Genomic DNA, 17,177 nt, shown 5'->3' with positions numbered 1-17,177 from the left:
AGACATTTTTACTTTGACATACTCCTTTTAGGGCTTTCATCAGATCAACTTCAAATTCGATTAGTGTCATCTCAACAAGATGGAGATATAAACTTACAATAATCACATTCATTTCGTATGATTTTTTTTCTACGATACCTGAAATAATGGCTCGACAACTTCACACATTAGTATTAAAAAGACAGCATCACTCATCAAGTCAATCAATCAAAGTTTATTTGCATTGCTCAAATTCACAAATGGGATTTCTCTCTGTGGGGTTTACAAATCTTTCTTAAAGGACAAAAATATTCACATAATACACCACTCACAACACAAATTTGGCTGTAAAACTTGCTGATTTTGACACTACTACAAAATCAGACATAGTGATAGTGATGTGTAGGTTGAAACTCTCTCCATCTCAGCATCCGCACCAGATGAATCCTTCACTGTCCCCAGCTCCACCACTTGTCAATTCCCAGGCCACTCCCTTGCCCAATGTCCAATTTTGCCACATTTGTAACAGGCGTCAGTTCTTCCCCGTCCCCTTCCTCTCCATCCGTGACCATTCCCTTGCCCGCGGACTTGGTTTTGATGCGCCGCCAGCTGTGCCATTTGCAGTTCCTCTGTCAACTGCGCACTCCTTCTCTTTTTCTTGTTGTTCAAGAGTTTTTCAGCACGGATAGCATGTAATTCAACTGTCCCAAGATTTGCAGACTCCCAAGCAATGCAGCTTGCTTGCACCATCTCACTGATCTCCATCTTCATCAGCAGTCTCTGCAGTTCAGTGCTGGTAGGTTCAAACTGCTGGGAAAAAAAGCTTCAAGTTGCCCTGTTTTCTGCACTCCCCCACTCAACACTTGTGTGTGAAATGAAGTGGTCGATTTTTCCTTATCAGTTAATGTCAATGGTCTGCAAATCTGCTGAGTTGTTTCATCTTCTGCAGCCACTTCCACCCTCGGTGCTTGTTATTACTTATATTTGTGTATTTAACAGTGAGAAAACAATTAACAAGACTTTGTTTCTGCAGAAGTAGTTATAGGCCTATTTGTGTCTGACTTTACGAACCTCAACTTAACCACTTGTCAATGTAAACATCACTGAACCACAATTAGTATCTTAAACAATATCTCTCGTACAGTTAAGTCAACATAAAAAAAACTTGAATCTGCCAATATCAACATTGAAGGTCCCCGTTCCGAAACTACTCCCCCACCAAAATGAACTTGTGTTGAGTTGTATGGATGGCAGAGTGTTGCATGTGCTTATAAGCTCATAAATGAAGCCGTAACACTTAATGACAACAATTTGAATGCTGATGCAGGTGATTCTCACATGAGCAAACACTGCTGCAGAAGAACACAGCAGAATTTCAGTCCAAGTTGAATTATTTATTTTGTTTACTTACATTTACAACCAGATCACACAAAGAAAACCCACATCAATAGACAACAGTCACACTTATGAAGGCTCGGAACTTGAAATCAAAACTTCAGAAGCTTGCGGATTCTGGAGAAGAATCTGTTGGGATTCTGTCCTTTCAGGTGCTTCATGAGTGAGGAGACAAACAATTGCTCGAACTTTGTATCCCTCACAATCATGCCGAACAGAACATGGTCTGCAGAGCCCATTTTCTGACACAGTTGCTTGTACAGTGCCTTAAAGACCCTTTTACCTTTTTTGCGGGGGGTGTCTATGTGTCTGAGTTCAGCCCATGTCATTTCAAACAAATGCTGAATGATGGACACTGAGAGCACATGCGGCACAATGGATGCATTTCTCATAAGCTTAAAGACGAGATCCATCACGTCTGACCGGACAGAAGATTTTTTCTTTTCCTCTGCCTGCTGTGCTCCACCATCTTCATTTAACTCCCTGTAGTATTTGTCCACATCTTCCTCCACCTTGAGAGTATGGATTTTAGACTGTGTCTTCACCCAGCATCCCATCAGTGCCTGGAAAGTAGTCACTCTGCTCCATGTGTCAAAACTTGACTGACACGTTGTCAACTCTCTGATTAGTTCTTGACGACCACTCTCTTTCTTAAGAGGAGCCTCCTTTTGCAGCAGGTTGTACTCAAACTCTGGCACATTGTCCAAAAGGGGCTTTGTGGGTTGACTCCACGCCTGTCCAGTTAATCTCTGGACACTAGTGACACTTGGGTTGTCTTCTACTGTAGTCTGGCTTCTCTTCTGCTGAGGTTTGCAAAAAATTGTCCTCTCAGGCGCGAAAGATGTCAACATTTCACAGACGAGGGTAACCATCTTGTTGAGTTCAGCCGGGGGAGTGACGTAATGCAGTAAGGGATTCGGAAGCCACGTTCCAATGTTGGGGATAGAGTTGAAACTGTTTGCAATCTCTTTCCCAATCATATCTTTGAGTTTTTTGGAGTTGGCACACCTCACTTGGTTCTTAACGGCCAGAACCTGCCCAAAGCTCTGTGTGAGTAGGTCGCCCAAAGTGTGCTGAACAACCCTCTCAGACAGGAAAGCACATTGGTCCAGAGACTTTGAGAAGACTTTTGTGATGGCTGTTGTTAAATCTAAAACCAGCACCGCAGACAGCACTTTAGTGCCATAATCAGGTGCACTTGTTTTTAACAGCTCCCACTGTTGTTCCGTCAATCTTACTAAGATGGGTTCAATCACGGGTCGAATAGTTTCCAAGTTGATCACTGGAATCTGAGAATCCATAGTCTTTGGCTTGGTTTTGTTTTTATCCATGGCAAACTCTTCCTCTTCTCCTTGTTTGTCTGGTTTACTGGTGGGTGGCATCTTAGATCACTGGGCACTGGGCAGGGTGACCTTTGAAATTGAGTCCATTGATATTGAGTCCTTTGATATTGGCACTTAATATACATGCATAATGTATATTATTATTATAACTATATGTAATAGTATGTAAATATGAGGTTTTCACATTCATGTAGCATTGACAGCACGTTTCTGCCTGGCTTCCATTTTCTCTACTGATGTTCCATTGTTTTACTCTCATTCTTTGTTCATTGAACAGTGACACTGTTCACAAAACATTGCTCCATATGTGCTGGATCTATTTATAATTCTCAGTTATAATTAAAGGGCAGATCTTTTTCCTCTGTGCTGTAACTACATTATTTGCCTGTAGGTGGCGGCAGAGGGCAGCCATTAGTTGTAAACCTTGTTATTGCAGTCCATGTAAGGATGAGGTCATCCTAGTGCAGCACTCCAGCCTGGACCAGCCCAGCCTGACAGTCAGCAGCACCCACATTGTCTCAGCCCAGACCGTTACATGACACTGTGTGTGTAGTGTGTCCAAGCAGCCGGCGTCACGGAGCAACTTCAACATCCCCAGAACAAATCCATAATGTCGTTCCACTCCCGGGACAGTAACTGGCTCCATGTCCAGCCTCATACATGCACCTGATGTGTGCTGCTGCTGGCGTGGCCCCAAGTCTATCCAACCATAACTCTTAATTAAAGAAGAATCAATCGGGGCCTGTGCCGAGGTCCCTAATCCAATCAGAGCATTACGCTGTTTGGGTGGTGGGGGGGAGATCAGATGCACACACACTTACACAGATGGCTGCCACACTTTGTGATGTTCTTAACTGGATGAATATTGCTGGTTTAGAGGAGCGGTCACGGTCTCCATCCTTTCTGGACCACAGAAGAGAGATTACAAACCCTTTGTCTCTTTCTCGTCTCATAAGCTGAATCGGTGTCTTGACACTTTGATGCTTTCACGTGACATTTAGGTGACTTTGGATCAAACGTAAAACGCTCTAAAATACCTGGAGTGTGCATTAAATGTCATGTTTTTCTCTGTAAACATAAGCATGAATAGAATTGAGTTATACAGCCGCCAATACCAGTATGTTGGATACTTGAGCGGATTCCAGACATTGTGCTAATACAGTTTTTAAGTCACTGGATTGTGCTGCACCAACCTTATGTTACATGGCTCCAACCTGGAGGAGGTTGCATGTGTGTGAGTGTGTGTGTCTGTGTGTGTGTGTGTGTGTGTGTGTTTTGCTTGCTTGTGCACTCCTGTGCCCTTGTGCAGCACTATCAGGGCCTTCACGCGGGGCATGTCAGGTGAAGCTGGCTCATTTTAGCTTCATGTTGAATTGGCCCAATGCCAGAGATACAGTGCCCTCGTATTTGAAGTTCATGTGTGACACACTCACTCAACAGTTTGTGTTAGTTTGAGAAACTTAATGGTGTTTAATGGATAATTCTGCTGATGCACTCAATAAACAAAAATAGATGAAGTATTGAAAAGACAAAAGGCAAATATCATGTACTCACTATTGGAGCAGAATCACAAAGGAATATATTCTAATATTATTTGCATAGCTACACGGCTTTGACTTGAGAAGATTTTTTAGAGGCTGTTTCTCTGCACACACACACACACACACATGCATACACGTGCACACACTCTCTCTCCCTGCACATCCAGCGGACAGACAACTCTGTAGTTCTCTGCAGGAGCCAAACTGCTGCATCAGGTATTCTCTTTGATGTGAAGGAAACAAAACAATCGCACAATGTGAGTGTGTCTAGACTGACTGTATCTACTGTAATCCTGTGCAGTGCAGCCTGCACACTGATGCTGCAAGTGTGTGTGTGTGTGTGTGTTATGTTTTTAGAAATGAACAAACTGCAGTTGAAGCGATGCACTCACCTTCATATACTGTAACAGTGACATATGGTGATTTGTCAAAACACATGAAAAAACATATTGCACTGACACATAACAAATCCACGCAGCAATATTAAAGATATATCTTTGTTATGGTCAGCTGTGAACGCGCATTCCTGCACAGAACCGACGAGCACGCGCACCTTGCACTGCACACGGTCCTGTGAGACAAAGAAGACGTGGACGAGGCTGTTTTGATCCAGCGGAGGTGGAGGATGAAGAGGAGGATGAGGAGGGTGATGAGGAGGAGGAGGTGCATCACTCACAGGATGAAGAACCATACAGGATCCTTTTCTCTGGCCAATAAACGGGATGACGTCAGCCTCAACTCCGATAAAGGGGGCGTGGTCTAGGCGGCATGACACGCGTGATTGACAGCCTGATTAAAGGGACAATCAACCTTCACACAGGAAGCAACAAGAGGATCATGGGAATATTAGTGAAACCTGAAATCACCGTGAAGGCTATGTGTGGTGTTATGTTTCACGTGCTTTTATTGTGAAAAACCACGCACATCAGTCACATGTGTAGCCTGTCAAAATAAATGACATCCAGTATAAATTGAATACAAATGGAACTGAATCACTTATAAATACTGGAGATCATATGAATACTGGTCAGGATGTTTCATAATGTTGAATAAAAGGTATAAAAATTACTGTAAAAAAAATAGTAAATGTCAGTACAAGACTGAAAAGAACTAATATATTTTGTAAGTGTTCAAATTTGCTGATCCCTGTTTCTCACATGTGAGTATTTACCAGTCCTTTATGGTATTTGATTAAATATTTTTGAATTGCATAATGCCTGGTTAAAAGATAATACTTTTTGAATATGTCAGCTTTGAAACCAACATTGAAAACCACAGAGGTTGAGCCAAAGTGCTTTACAATCATGGCAAAGAACAGTAACGATAAAGATAAGATTAAGAAATAAAACAAATAAGAAAATAAAATTTGCAGTAGAGGAAAACACAGAAAAAGGCTTAAAGGATAACAAATTGAGATATACAGTAAAATACAGAAGATAAGTTTAAAAGAATAGAAGACAGAAAATAAAAGAGAAACAGTAAATGACACAGAAGACAAGTCAGAAAAATAGACAAATGCAGTAAAAAGCCATGGGAGATGAGTTAAAAAGATAAAGTTATAAGTGTAATATATAATTATGATGAATAATGACATAAACTGAATTATAAAACAGTCCGATCTGATTTATTTGAGTCGCAGTCCTAAACTGCCTTTTTAAACTTGTAGCACACCTGTGGACCCAAGTGTTATTGTACTGACCCCAAAGCACATCCTTTAAAATACAGACTGTGCCTGTGAACACTTCATTTACCACATATTTAAATGATATTAAACACCAATGAGGGACACCACATTATAAAGCTTCTCTTCTGGTGTCCATCAGCAACATGTCAGGACGTGTCCCTGCAGCCGAGCTGACTTTGCAGTGTCTCTTTAAAAGGCGAAACCATGCACAGGATCCAGGGGGCCGGGCCTTGGTGGTGGACGTGCGTGCATGTGTGTGTGTGCACGTGTGAATGTGCCTGCATGCGCGCGCGTGTGTGTGTGTGTGTCCGTGTGCGTGCAGAGCAAATGGAGATACAGTAGTAACCCAGAGTGAGGTGGCAATCCTCCTCCACACTGACTTGTCTGTGCGTCGCTGCACTTGAGGAGTGAGAAGAAGAGGAGAGTGAAGATGGCATCGCGAAGTGACTGTGGACAAACCGGGATCTAGTTTCTTTCTCTGGCGTGTTTTTATTTTTAATTTTTTTTCTGGGATATTTCACGTGGATCCGCGGAGCGAGTGATCGTGCAAGGTATTGCATTTAAAGAGTTCAGATGGGATGTGTGTGATGAGGCTGGAGCACTTTCTCCTCCGCTGATCTGCAGCAGGAGGATTCAGATCCACGATCCGAGCACCGAGGGCTGGATTTCATAGATTTGTTTTATTATAAGAGACATTTCTATTTATTCCGAGGGGGGTTTTATTGCAGCTTTGAACGTGTCAGTCATCCGCTGTGGTTTATTATATGTGATTAGGTTTTGTTTGAACTAGGCTCTGTCTTGGTTGTATTTATATTCTCTTCGTGTTTTCCACAGAAAATAACAAAGTTGCGCTCGGCCCTGTTCGGGACTTCGCTCGTGTGGAATAGCAACAAAGGACGGGAGCGCGCATTCATGGGACGCGACTTTGACAGCTCCTGGTTTCTTCACTTGTAACTTGGAAGGACAAAAAAAGCGGGGCCACGATTGAGACTTGATCTGGAGAACATGGCCGAGGCGCAGCTAGCCGAGCCAGTGCCGGACCTGGACGTGGCCATCGACCCGGACTTCGAGCCCCAGAAGCGCCCCCGATCCTGCACCTGGCCGCTGCCGCGACCGGACTCGAGTGCGGAGAAGCCGGAGAGCATCGAGGCGGACATCATCCCCGAGGAGGAGGACGATGAGGAGGACGGTGGCACCCCGACGCGCTCCGGAGGCGCGGCGGAGGACCAGAGCAGCAACAGCCCCGTGGCCGCCGACGGATCGCTCTCCTCCCCCGGCCAGGAGAGCGGAGGCTCCCCGCTCTCCACGCACTCCCCGTCGGCCACGCTGACTCCCAACAGCCTCGGCGGGCTGCAGACCCCGAGGAAGGCTTCGTCCCGCCGCAACGCCTGGGGCAACCTGTCGTACGCAGACCTGATAACCAAAGCCATCGAGAGCGCGCCGGACAAAAGACTGACACTGTCCCAAATCTACGACTGGATGGTGAGATCCATCCCTTACTTCAAGGACAAAGGCGACAGCAACAGCTCTGCAGGATGGAAGGTAAGAGTCCCTCACTCCATCCCACCCAGCCAGTCCCCCTCCCTCCTCCATCAAAACAAAAACAAAAAGCATGTGGCTTGTGTACCCACTGACGCACGCACCCAAGCAGTCCTATTATTATGGGCCATTATTTGGGTGTCATCTGCGAGTCGTCAGTGCTTTTCATTATCATTCTAATGCAAATTACAGGTCAGGTGGAGAAAACGAGACTAAAATCACATCAGAGGATATTTAAGCTCGATAGATGCATGAGGTTTGGTGACACGTGATAAATAGACCTGCAGAGGTTTAATAGTAATTAGTCTGGTTTCATTTGCATCAGATTAATGTATTTTATCTTGGTTATTTTCCTGAGGAGTAATGTGTGCATGTTATTCCTCTGAGGCCTCGGTCACATGTTTGGAATTAGAGCAAACAGAAACGTTGCAACCGGTTTGTCTGGAAACACACTGGCCCATTTTGAGTGACGCAACCCCTCTGTTTAAGACGCTCAGAGAGAATGAGACAATTACATAAGTCAGTTTACTGAAGAGCAGCAAATCCTCTAATGGGACAAGGAGCTGAATGTAAACAACACAATTGGACCCATACTGCCACGAGGAAAATGTGAATCCTGAGAAGACCTCTCCTGCACGTGTAACCTCCATGTGATCTGGTCTTTGTTGGTGTGAATATCTGCTTTTATATACAGAAGCTGGATTTCCGCCAGGCTACTGTAGTCACAGAGGTATTGCCCTGTTTGCCATTTGTTATGTAAACCTTGGCAGGGACGTGTCCGTCTCTTGGGTCAGGTAGGCAACTGCCAAGGTTGCTGATCCTGCCTCAGGGGGGGAATTACATAACCACCGTGTTGCTGCTGCTGAGTTTGGTTGAGCCGTTGAGGGAAAAGCTTCTTGTAAAAGCTGCGATCTGGTCGTCCCAAAAAGCCATATGGAGCCCGCGAAAAGAGAGAGTGAGGGGAGGCAGGGGGAGACGCAGCAGAAGGTCAGAGAGCAGAGATTAACACCCAGGACCGGCCCCATGGGGTGTGGAGCATATAGGCCATATTTTGTCGGGGCGTCTCAGGTTTGGCTACGTGATATGGTCCAGTGGAGAGCAAAGATGGGGGGGGGAGTTGTATGTGTAGCCCCCACCAAGTCAAGGCCAAGTTCAACGTTACCATGCAGGGCTGTTAGTCCTGGAATTTCAGGCATGAGGGCCAGGCTGCTGGTGGTTTAGTGTTACGCACGCTCTGTCAATAAATGTCGGCTGCAGCTCACAGCCTATGCCCTTTCTTATCTGTTTCTTATGAGGGACTCTTTTCATCACAGACTCAAGTTGTGTCTCGACAACACAAAGTTTAGATACGCTCCTCTTTCGGATGATCCATCTCCACGGCACCAGACTGACGAACAGGTTCCTTCGTTTTTTAAGGCCTGAACATGTCACAGGCTGCACCTTTTAGTAAAAAAAAAAGCCCATGGAACCAAAGACGGCCATGCAGAGCCAGGTGTTCAGACGACTACCTCCATACGGGGAGGTTGTCAGGGTCCCTCTGCTCTCCATTTCACTCTCAGAGACTCTTGGGTTTCACCTCCACACAGTGCCGGGTTTGAACACCTACAGTTTCATGCAGCCATGCAGGGCACCTTTGTTGAGGAGATTTGCTGAACAAATCCTAGTAATCCCACTGGGTTTCTCTCCCAGGTTCCCACTTACGTCACTCTGCTTCATATCTCTGTCAGTTAACCATTAGCCCCAGTAAAAGTAGGTTGGAGACAGCCAAGCACAACACCAGGACATCTTTTAACACCTCAGATTGTCTTTAAGTAAGAGGAGACACTGAATATGCTTTGAATAGAAACATGCTGTTCAGTCATTTACTTGTTCTTACACAACAAAGACCTCAGTGTCATCTCTGATCCAAACCTGATTGTGATGAGGAACCTCACCTTTTTTTAAATTAATGAAATATACCTGTAAAACCAAGTGTCAGGTATCTAAGATTAATAATCTATATTTGGATCCTAATAGAAATATAAAAAAATTGCCAATTTAAGACTTATAATGAAGAAAAGTTCATGTGCAGCCATGTTTATTACACATTTAACTTTTGGGATGTTGGGTTGTTAAATGAGAAAAAGGGGGAAAAGCTTTTATATCTGTACTGAAACTCAGATGATGTGTAAGTTTCAGGGTCTTACACACTGGGGACTATGTCACCTGAAAACAAAAGAATACACTGCACAATTAAAATCATACAAATTATTATTTCTGCTAATAAAAACTTGGCCTAAAAAGAGCAGAGGTATTTCACAAATCAAATGAAATCTGAAAGTGATTATTGTTTAATCAGTCACCTGAAATGAACTGAGTCAGGATATGGAACCGCTTATGACCTCAGCTGAACACTCTCATAGAAATAGCCTGATTGCATAAGGCTGCATTTGAAACCGTGGTCTTTTATAGAGCTGATACATTTTGAAATGAGTCAGAATCCCTCTTGGTTTGTGTGCGTGTGAGTTTGACGGACCGTGTGTTAGACCAGTTCACCTTTTTTATGGCAGATCATACAAGCACGTGTGAAGAGTTTTCCAGCACAAGTTCTGGCTTGAAAGTTTGGAGTTGCTGAAATGTGTGCTAAGAGAAGCTTTGGTATGGCGGGGGGGGGAGTGATGGTCTGCATCTTAAAATAGCCCCCCTGTAAACATGCCTGTAACTCTCAGCGTGTAACTCTCTTTTCATCTGTGTGTGTCTTTGCATAATGAAGAGATTAGGTGCACTTGTGAGTGTGAGTGTGAGTGTGTGTGTGTCTGTGTGTGTGTGCGCAAGTATTCCTAGCTGCACTGAACTTTGTGCTCTAGTGTTACTTAACCCTGGTGTAACAGGCTCCCTGTTCCCAGCAGCTGTCCATCATGGGCCAAGACCTAGTTATGTCTCGGTGACACACACACGCACACGCACGGTACATACAGTTCCCTCCAGCTCAGATAAACTTGGCCATGTTTGTTTTTAAACCTGCCATACATTCCCACACTGACAGACATGTACAGACACATACGGTGCTTTTGCCCGATCATGTTCAGGCTTATCACCGGGTGTCTGCTGCAGGTAATAATCATACATGGGGCTAAAATTAGACTTATATCACTAGATTACATTATCTCAAAGAACCCGGCAGTGTTTATTGTCAACTTGAGATTATTGCTTAACACTTACATCAGTCTTAATGTCTTCTGATAATTGATGGGTAGTTCCAGGTATCCAATGTTCCACCAAAACCACAAATCACTGAGTCACGATCCCAAGACTGAAACACACCTTTTTCTCAACATAGGCCAAAACAAACAAAGGTTCATGACACACACACACACACACACACACACACACACACACACACACACACACACACACACACACACACCACCCTACAGTCCACTTATTCCCCTATCTGACTTTGAGAAGAACAGTCCCCCCCATAAGCCCACCAGCCATGTTGATTACCATTTTAATGGCCTCAGAAGCTGAAAGTGTCAATTCTGCTGGACTGTAATTATTTATTATTCCTATCAGAGCGGGACGTGGTGGACAAAAGAGAGATGGTCGACAAAAGACCCTCACAACATTAGTCTTTTCATCGGCTGTCCATCACTGCAGAGTGAAATGAGCTTCATGTGGGCGATAAGATCTCAGCTTCAGCCATGAATATTATTACAGGACTAGAGGCTAGCGGCTGGAATTTAAACTTGTAAGCACCATCGGAGCCTCAAAAGATGACTGGCTAGTAAAGAAATTCTTATAATGCGGCAGAAAATACTGAAAAAGATTAGCGTGTGTGTGTGTGTGTGTGTGTGTGTGTGTGTGTGTGTGTGTGTGTGTGTGTGTGTGTGTGTGTGTGTGTGTGTGTGTGTGTGTGTGTGTGTGTGTGTGCGCGCGCTCAGGTACTCAATCAGGAGGCCTCTCAGATGGAGCTGGCAGCGTGCCAAGGAGCTGAAGCAAAAAAGGCAATAAAAAGGGGAGTGGAAGGGTTCGGAGGGGGTCGGAGGGGGGGCGTTAAGACAGTAGGAGGAGAGGGGGGGGTTGAGGGAGTAAATTAACAGGCTTTGCTCTAAATTGGTGTATTACAACTGCCCTCTGGCTGTGATTCCCAGTGGAGGGGTTCGAGGGGTGTGCGAGGGTAAAGGGGCGACGGGTTATGGGAACACACCAGCTCCGGGCACCCCTCCAAGAGCGGAGCGCTCGACCTCAACGTGGAGGAAAACCCCCTGGCTCTGTTCTAGTTCCATTTCCAATCAATGGACATGTTTTTTTTTCTTTAAATGCCTTTAGGAGCTGAGATTTTACATATGAAAATTAGCCTACATTGCCAAAAATATACGGTTATGGTAATATTGCACCCATATGTGCATTTTAAGTATCTTATTCCCAAACCTCGTGCTTTAATGTACTGCTTGCAGCCTTCACTCTTCCTGGAAGACCTTTTTCAAGCTTTTGGAACCTAACCCCTAACCCTGATGGGGTGTGATAACATCTGGCTCATGGTCAGCATCCCACTTCATCCCATAGGTGTCGGAGGAGGTTCTGTACGACCCAGTCAAGTTCTGTGCACATTGGTACGGTCAAGTAGAAATGGGAGAGGCCTTTGTCCAAATTGTTTCGGAAACCTGCTATTATCTAAAATAGCATTGTGTGCTTTAGCTGTAGCAAAAATTATTTACTTAAAGAAATAGTTCCAGTGGTTACCCTTGCGGACACTTTCGTCATGAGGACCATAGCGCGAGGTCCCTAGCAGACTGTCGGATACAGAAACTTTGAATTCAACTTTATTAACATCCCATTTCGCATTTGTTTTTTCTGTGTAAAATCAACACAGTGGAGTTTAAGTTGGTTTTGTGGGAAGATTTCGTTAGTTTGGGACTTTTTGGACCTTTTCATCCAACACTAACGCCTCTAAGAAAGCAAATAGACACATTAGCATAAGACCAACTCTTCATAGAAGTGAAGTGAAGTGAACAGGTGTGATCACATACTCACCACGTGTAGTGAATTCAACAGGTAGCGTCCTCTCACAGTGTCCATCTGTCTGTGAAAGTGGACACATCATTCATCACATTTCCTGTCAAAGTTAGTCCAGTAACACACAAAAATACATCCTGTGCGTATTCGTGTGTAGAATGTGTGCAGTCAGAAAGTAAAGAAAAGCAGATTGTTGTTGGTCTCTGGTTTTCCCGTCATTTCCTACATCCCCACCAACCCCTCCGTGTCATACTCCGCATGATCTGTTCTCCTCACAGACTCCTCTCAATTATTCAATGCGCTCGCGATGAATTCAGATCACTGTATTAATTTTTAAGAGCCTGTTCTCGGCTAAAGGCTAACCCTCTTTCACAGTTTCTTTCTCTCTTTCATCACTCCCAACTCTTTTCACTCCACTCTCTTCTCTTTTTTCTCCCTCTCATGCCATCCCTCATTATTCTCCAGCCCGCACCCTCATTTGTCTCGATGTAAAACACAAGCAAAAAAAACAAGCGTCTCCCTGTTGCTCGCTGCTGCTCCTTTTTGAAGCACGACTCTTGAAATCTGTTGTCGGCTCTAATGAATGGAGGTGAATCTTGAGCCTGTGCTCTCGTTACACTCCATACGCCTTTGACTCCTTCTGGTCTTTTTTGCTAATCAATGAAACACTGCAGCGGTTTTTTTGGAGACACTAGAGTTTACCTCAACAAAATATTCTAGAAAATACAATATTCCTGCTATTTACATCTGTAATAAAAATGAATTTTCGACTAATATTCCACTTTACATGCAGCCATGTATACTCTGATTAACATAATCAGTCCCTATGACGCACGAATAAAGGCAACTCCCTTTCTGACTATATTATATTAATATATTTATCATCACCGGTGGCGAACGTAGACTCACTGCTTCATTTCTTAAAATGTAGATGTAATAGTTGTGCAAATTCCAACAACCTGTTGATATCCAAGACTTTCATAATATCTTTAAAATGGTGTGTTTCTTTTTCCACTCAGATGGAAAATGCACAAAATGCTAAATTCGTAATAAGGCCAAAGTCGAAATATCCAAATGTTACATGACCCGTATCAATTTATTAATATTATCTAATTTGGAATAATAGTGGAATATTTGTATGAATGTAAACATTATGAGTTTTATTGTTGCTGTGAAAATGCAGATTGTAAATCAAATATTTTAAAAACCTTTTTAAAAACCTTGGTGCGACCCAGCTGCACTGAGTGCAAATCGCTGTTCTCTACATGATGATGAAAGCTGGAGGTGACCAGGTCACATGGATTGATGTGGGTTTTTTTAATGTCTGCTTTTCTGTGTTAAACAGACACAGGCACACAGAGAAACAGAAAACAGATGCCTGTACATGCCCAGTCCTCGATAACATCTAAAATACAAACACTTGTGTCCCACACGCTGATTACATGCCAGAGATGTGGGCTTGATTTAGGGGCCATGGTTTTCTGCCAGGAAACCGTGGATTTCTCTCCCTTCAGATTGGGGTGAGTTGCTGCTCCAGGTTAAGGAGTTCAAGTATCTCAGGGAACGACATTGATTGATGGATCGGTGTGGCATCAGCTGTAATACGTACATTGTAATGGTGAAGAGGGAGCTGAGCAGAAAGGCTAAGCTTTTGCTTTACCAGTTGATTCGTTCCCACCCTCACCTTTGGTCATGAGCACTTTTAGTAACCAAAAGAATGAGAGTGCGGATACAAGCGGCAAAATTAGTTTCCTCCGTGGGGTGTCGGGCTCGGATAGAGGAGCTTGGAGTGGCACCTTCACGTGGGAAGGAGCCAGCCGAGGTGGTTAGTGGATCTAATTAAGATGCCTCCTGGGCACCTTCCTTTGGAGGTTTTGTGGGCTTGTCCAACTGGGAGGAGACCCCAGGATAGACCCAGAACTCACTGGGGGGATTTTATATCTTCAATGACACCTCAGGATTCCCCTGGAGGAGCTGGGAAACTTTGCCGGAGAGAGGTTTGTCTGCAACCGCAACCTAACCCCAGATAACTGGACAAAAATGGAGGGATGTTTGAAAGGCAGGGTTTTTCCCTCTGGTCTTTTGTCTTTATGTGAATCACTCACCCAGCTGCTGGTGGCAGCTTCATATCAAGTCTGGTATCAACAACAAACTTCTCACTTAACTCCCAGCAGGAAGACATAAAAACAAACTGTTCCTTAAAAGTCCTTTCCTCTACTTGTGTATTTTAAGGCTGCAGTAGGGAGTCATGGTATCTTCTGTATTAGTCACTGTTATTCAGTTCAAACTGTGGAAGTAAGCAAAACATCTCTCTGGCAGAATTTCACATTTTGTAACGTTTGGTTTATCAGCACTGGTGGTTCTGCTGATGCTGTAATTTCCCACAGCCCACATCCCAACAAATCTTAAGTGGAAATTTCCCAGATGATTAATTTAAACTTGTTTACTGAGGTGGAAGAACTGTCGTGTTTCACTGTCTTTCCAGAACCCGTTGAATCGCCAACATCTCTGCTATCAAAACACACTCACGCTGCAAAACAGTTGCTCAGCAGTTTATACAACATCAGATTACCCTGAGCTCCTCCGACTGTTGGTGCTTGAAACCAGTGTTTCAGCCAGATTAAATGCAGCAAAGCTGGAGTTGCAAGATCAAGAGCGGGTGCGATAGGTAGAAATGCAGAAAAAATTAGAGATATTCCCTAAAAACACAAAAACAAAAAGGGGATATAGTGGAGGTTGAAATGTCTTGACATCCAGGACATGAACATGACATACCTGCTCAGTATGGGGATGTATTAAGTTGCCCCTGACCTTTGACCTCCTTGGAGAAAGGTGAAGAGGAATCAGAAGTTGTAGTTTTGGGAGAGTGACTATTAAAAAAACCAGTCTGACTGGGAAATAGTACTATTTGCTCTAAGACATGTCTGTCTGTCTGTCATTAGGAAGATCAATAAAACACCTAGAGATACTAGTAATTACTCTCCCCCTGTGTAAAACAAACAACCTGCTTATGGGTAAATACGTTACACGTCTTCACAGTGTTTGGAGAAGTGTATTTTTGTCACCAGTATTTATTAAACAAGCATTTGCTCCTGCTTAAGTAAGGGGACTGAAGAGAGTCCTGCATTACATCTGTAGTCGGTGCTGTATTGCCCTTGAGCATCGCATTGAGCTCCAGGAACTCTTTGTCACAGTCACCCTACACAGTCACTGTGTAAACCGTAAAGGCATGGGGCATGGCCTGTTTTGTTTATATGAAGGTGATGTCAGCAGGTGGTGTGCTTCTGTCCAAATGTAACATTAAAGCTCACAAATCACCACAAAGTTACTGTTCACAACCACAGACTGACAGCTCCACTCAAGTGAAGCCAAAACGTCTTGATCGCCACCTGGTGGCTGGCTGCAGTATAGGTAATAAGTCCCGCCTCCTCCATAGTGGAACAGAGATGGACCAAACTAAAAAGTCAAAGTAGAAGTCAAATACATATTTCTCAAAGATGGTGTTTGTCATTTGAGGTAGTTTTTCTTATCTGGCTGTTCAGTGTCAGTGCTCATTTTCCAGTAAGTTTGATTTTAATTAGTCGTTTAATGCTATAAAAATGGGGTGACACATGATGATTGACAGCTGAGACTATAGAGTAAAGTTAGGAAAGACTTTCCTGACTTCTGTGCCCTCAACTTGTGCGTGCGTGCGTGCGTGCGTGCGTGTGTGGACACGACGAGGGAGGGGAGGGGTTGTGACCTGTTTGTCCCCATAGCAACTGATAACTTGTCAAGCAGGTGGGGGCAAGACTCGCAGTTTGGGTGACAGCTGATAACAGAGTGAGCCACTGAACGCATCACCCCTCCCCCCCTGTCCTTCCACAACATACACACACACACACATGCAGATGTAGTCAGACTGCACATACCTCCCATTCTGGCCTTGCTTCTCAGTTTCTCAGATAACCACATTGCTGAACTGGGCCCCTTGCCTCTCTGCCTCCTCCAACACACACACACACACACACACACACACACACACACACACACACACACACACACACACACACACACACACACATCAACATATCATTTACACACCCTCTGCGTGTGTTTTGACAAGCCTTTTTCACATGTGATTAGTTGTTCATGTATTGTTTGAGATACGAGTTATTTATGAGCACTTTTTTGGGTGATATATAGGCGGGTATATGATGATAGAGTATCGCCCCCCTTTCATCTGTTACCCATCACATCTCAACGCGACCAACAGTCATCTGCCCGTGGCTGATTTGAAGTTATCATCTCCGAGAATGGCTCGCCAATGCGACTCTTGGCTTTTAAACTTTAATTTGTTTTCCTCTGAGCCTGTCTCTTTCAATTACACCACTCCACCTATCTGGCATCGCTGCGTCTGCACAGGCCGGGCTGCGCTACTTTTTCCCGATTAACATTTAATAGACTACGATAAAGCTTTCTGTGTCACAGAAGGAAGAGGGAATACTGGGGGTGGAGTGTGTGTGTGTGTGTGTGTGTGTGTGTGTGTGTGTGTGTGTGTGTGTGTGTGTGTGTGTGTGTGTGTGTGTGTGTGTGTGTGTGTGTGTGTGTGTGTGTGTGTGTGTGTGTGTGTGTGTGTGTGGAGGGGGTGAAAGTGATGTGCCGCTGACATATTGCGGAGGGAGTAAAATCTCGTTCACAACTGTGTGTGCGTGTTAC

At 44.2% G+C, this 17,177-nt stretch overlaps 1 protein-coding gene across 1 annotated transcript in view; it reads left to right on the top strand.

Annotated features, from left to right (window-relative positions):
- The first annotated feature begins 6,308 nt into the window (after window positions 1–6,308).
- foxo3b (forkhead box O3b) overlaps window positions 6,309–17,177 on the top strand; it is a 41,420-nt gene continuing 30,551 nt past the window's right edge. The window contains exons 1-2 of the mRNA XM_034580808.1: window positions 6,309–6,493; window positions 6,777–7,484. Of these exons, the coding sequence (XP_034436699.1) occupies window positions 6,948–7,484 (537 nt within the window). The 5' untranslated portion in view covers window positions 6,309–6,493; window positions 6,777–6,947. The remainder of the gene's footprint in view (window positions 6,494–6,776; window positions 7,485–17,177) is intronic.

The sequence above is a fragment of the Hippoglossus hippoglossus genome, chromosome 24 (assembly GCF_009819705.1).
Source record: "Hippoglossus hippoglossus isolate fHipHip1 chromosome 24, fHipHip1.pri, whole genome shotgun sequence".
In the NCBI taxonomy this organism is placed as follows: domain Eukaryota; kingdom Metazoa; phylum Chordata; class Actinopteri; order Pleuronectiformes; family Pleuronectidae; genus Hippoglossus; species Hippoglossus hippoglossus.
The sequence above is the reverse complement of the archived record's forward strand: the minus strand, read 5'-3'. Positions and strand labels throughout refer to the sequence as shown.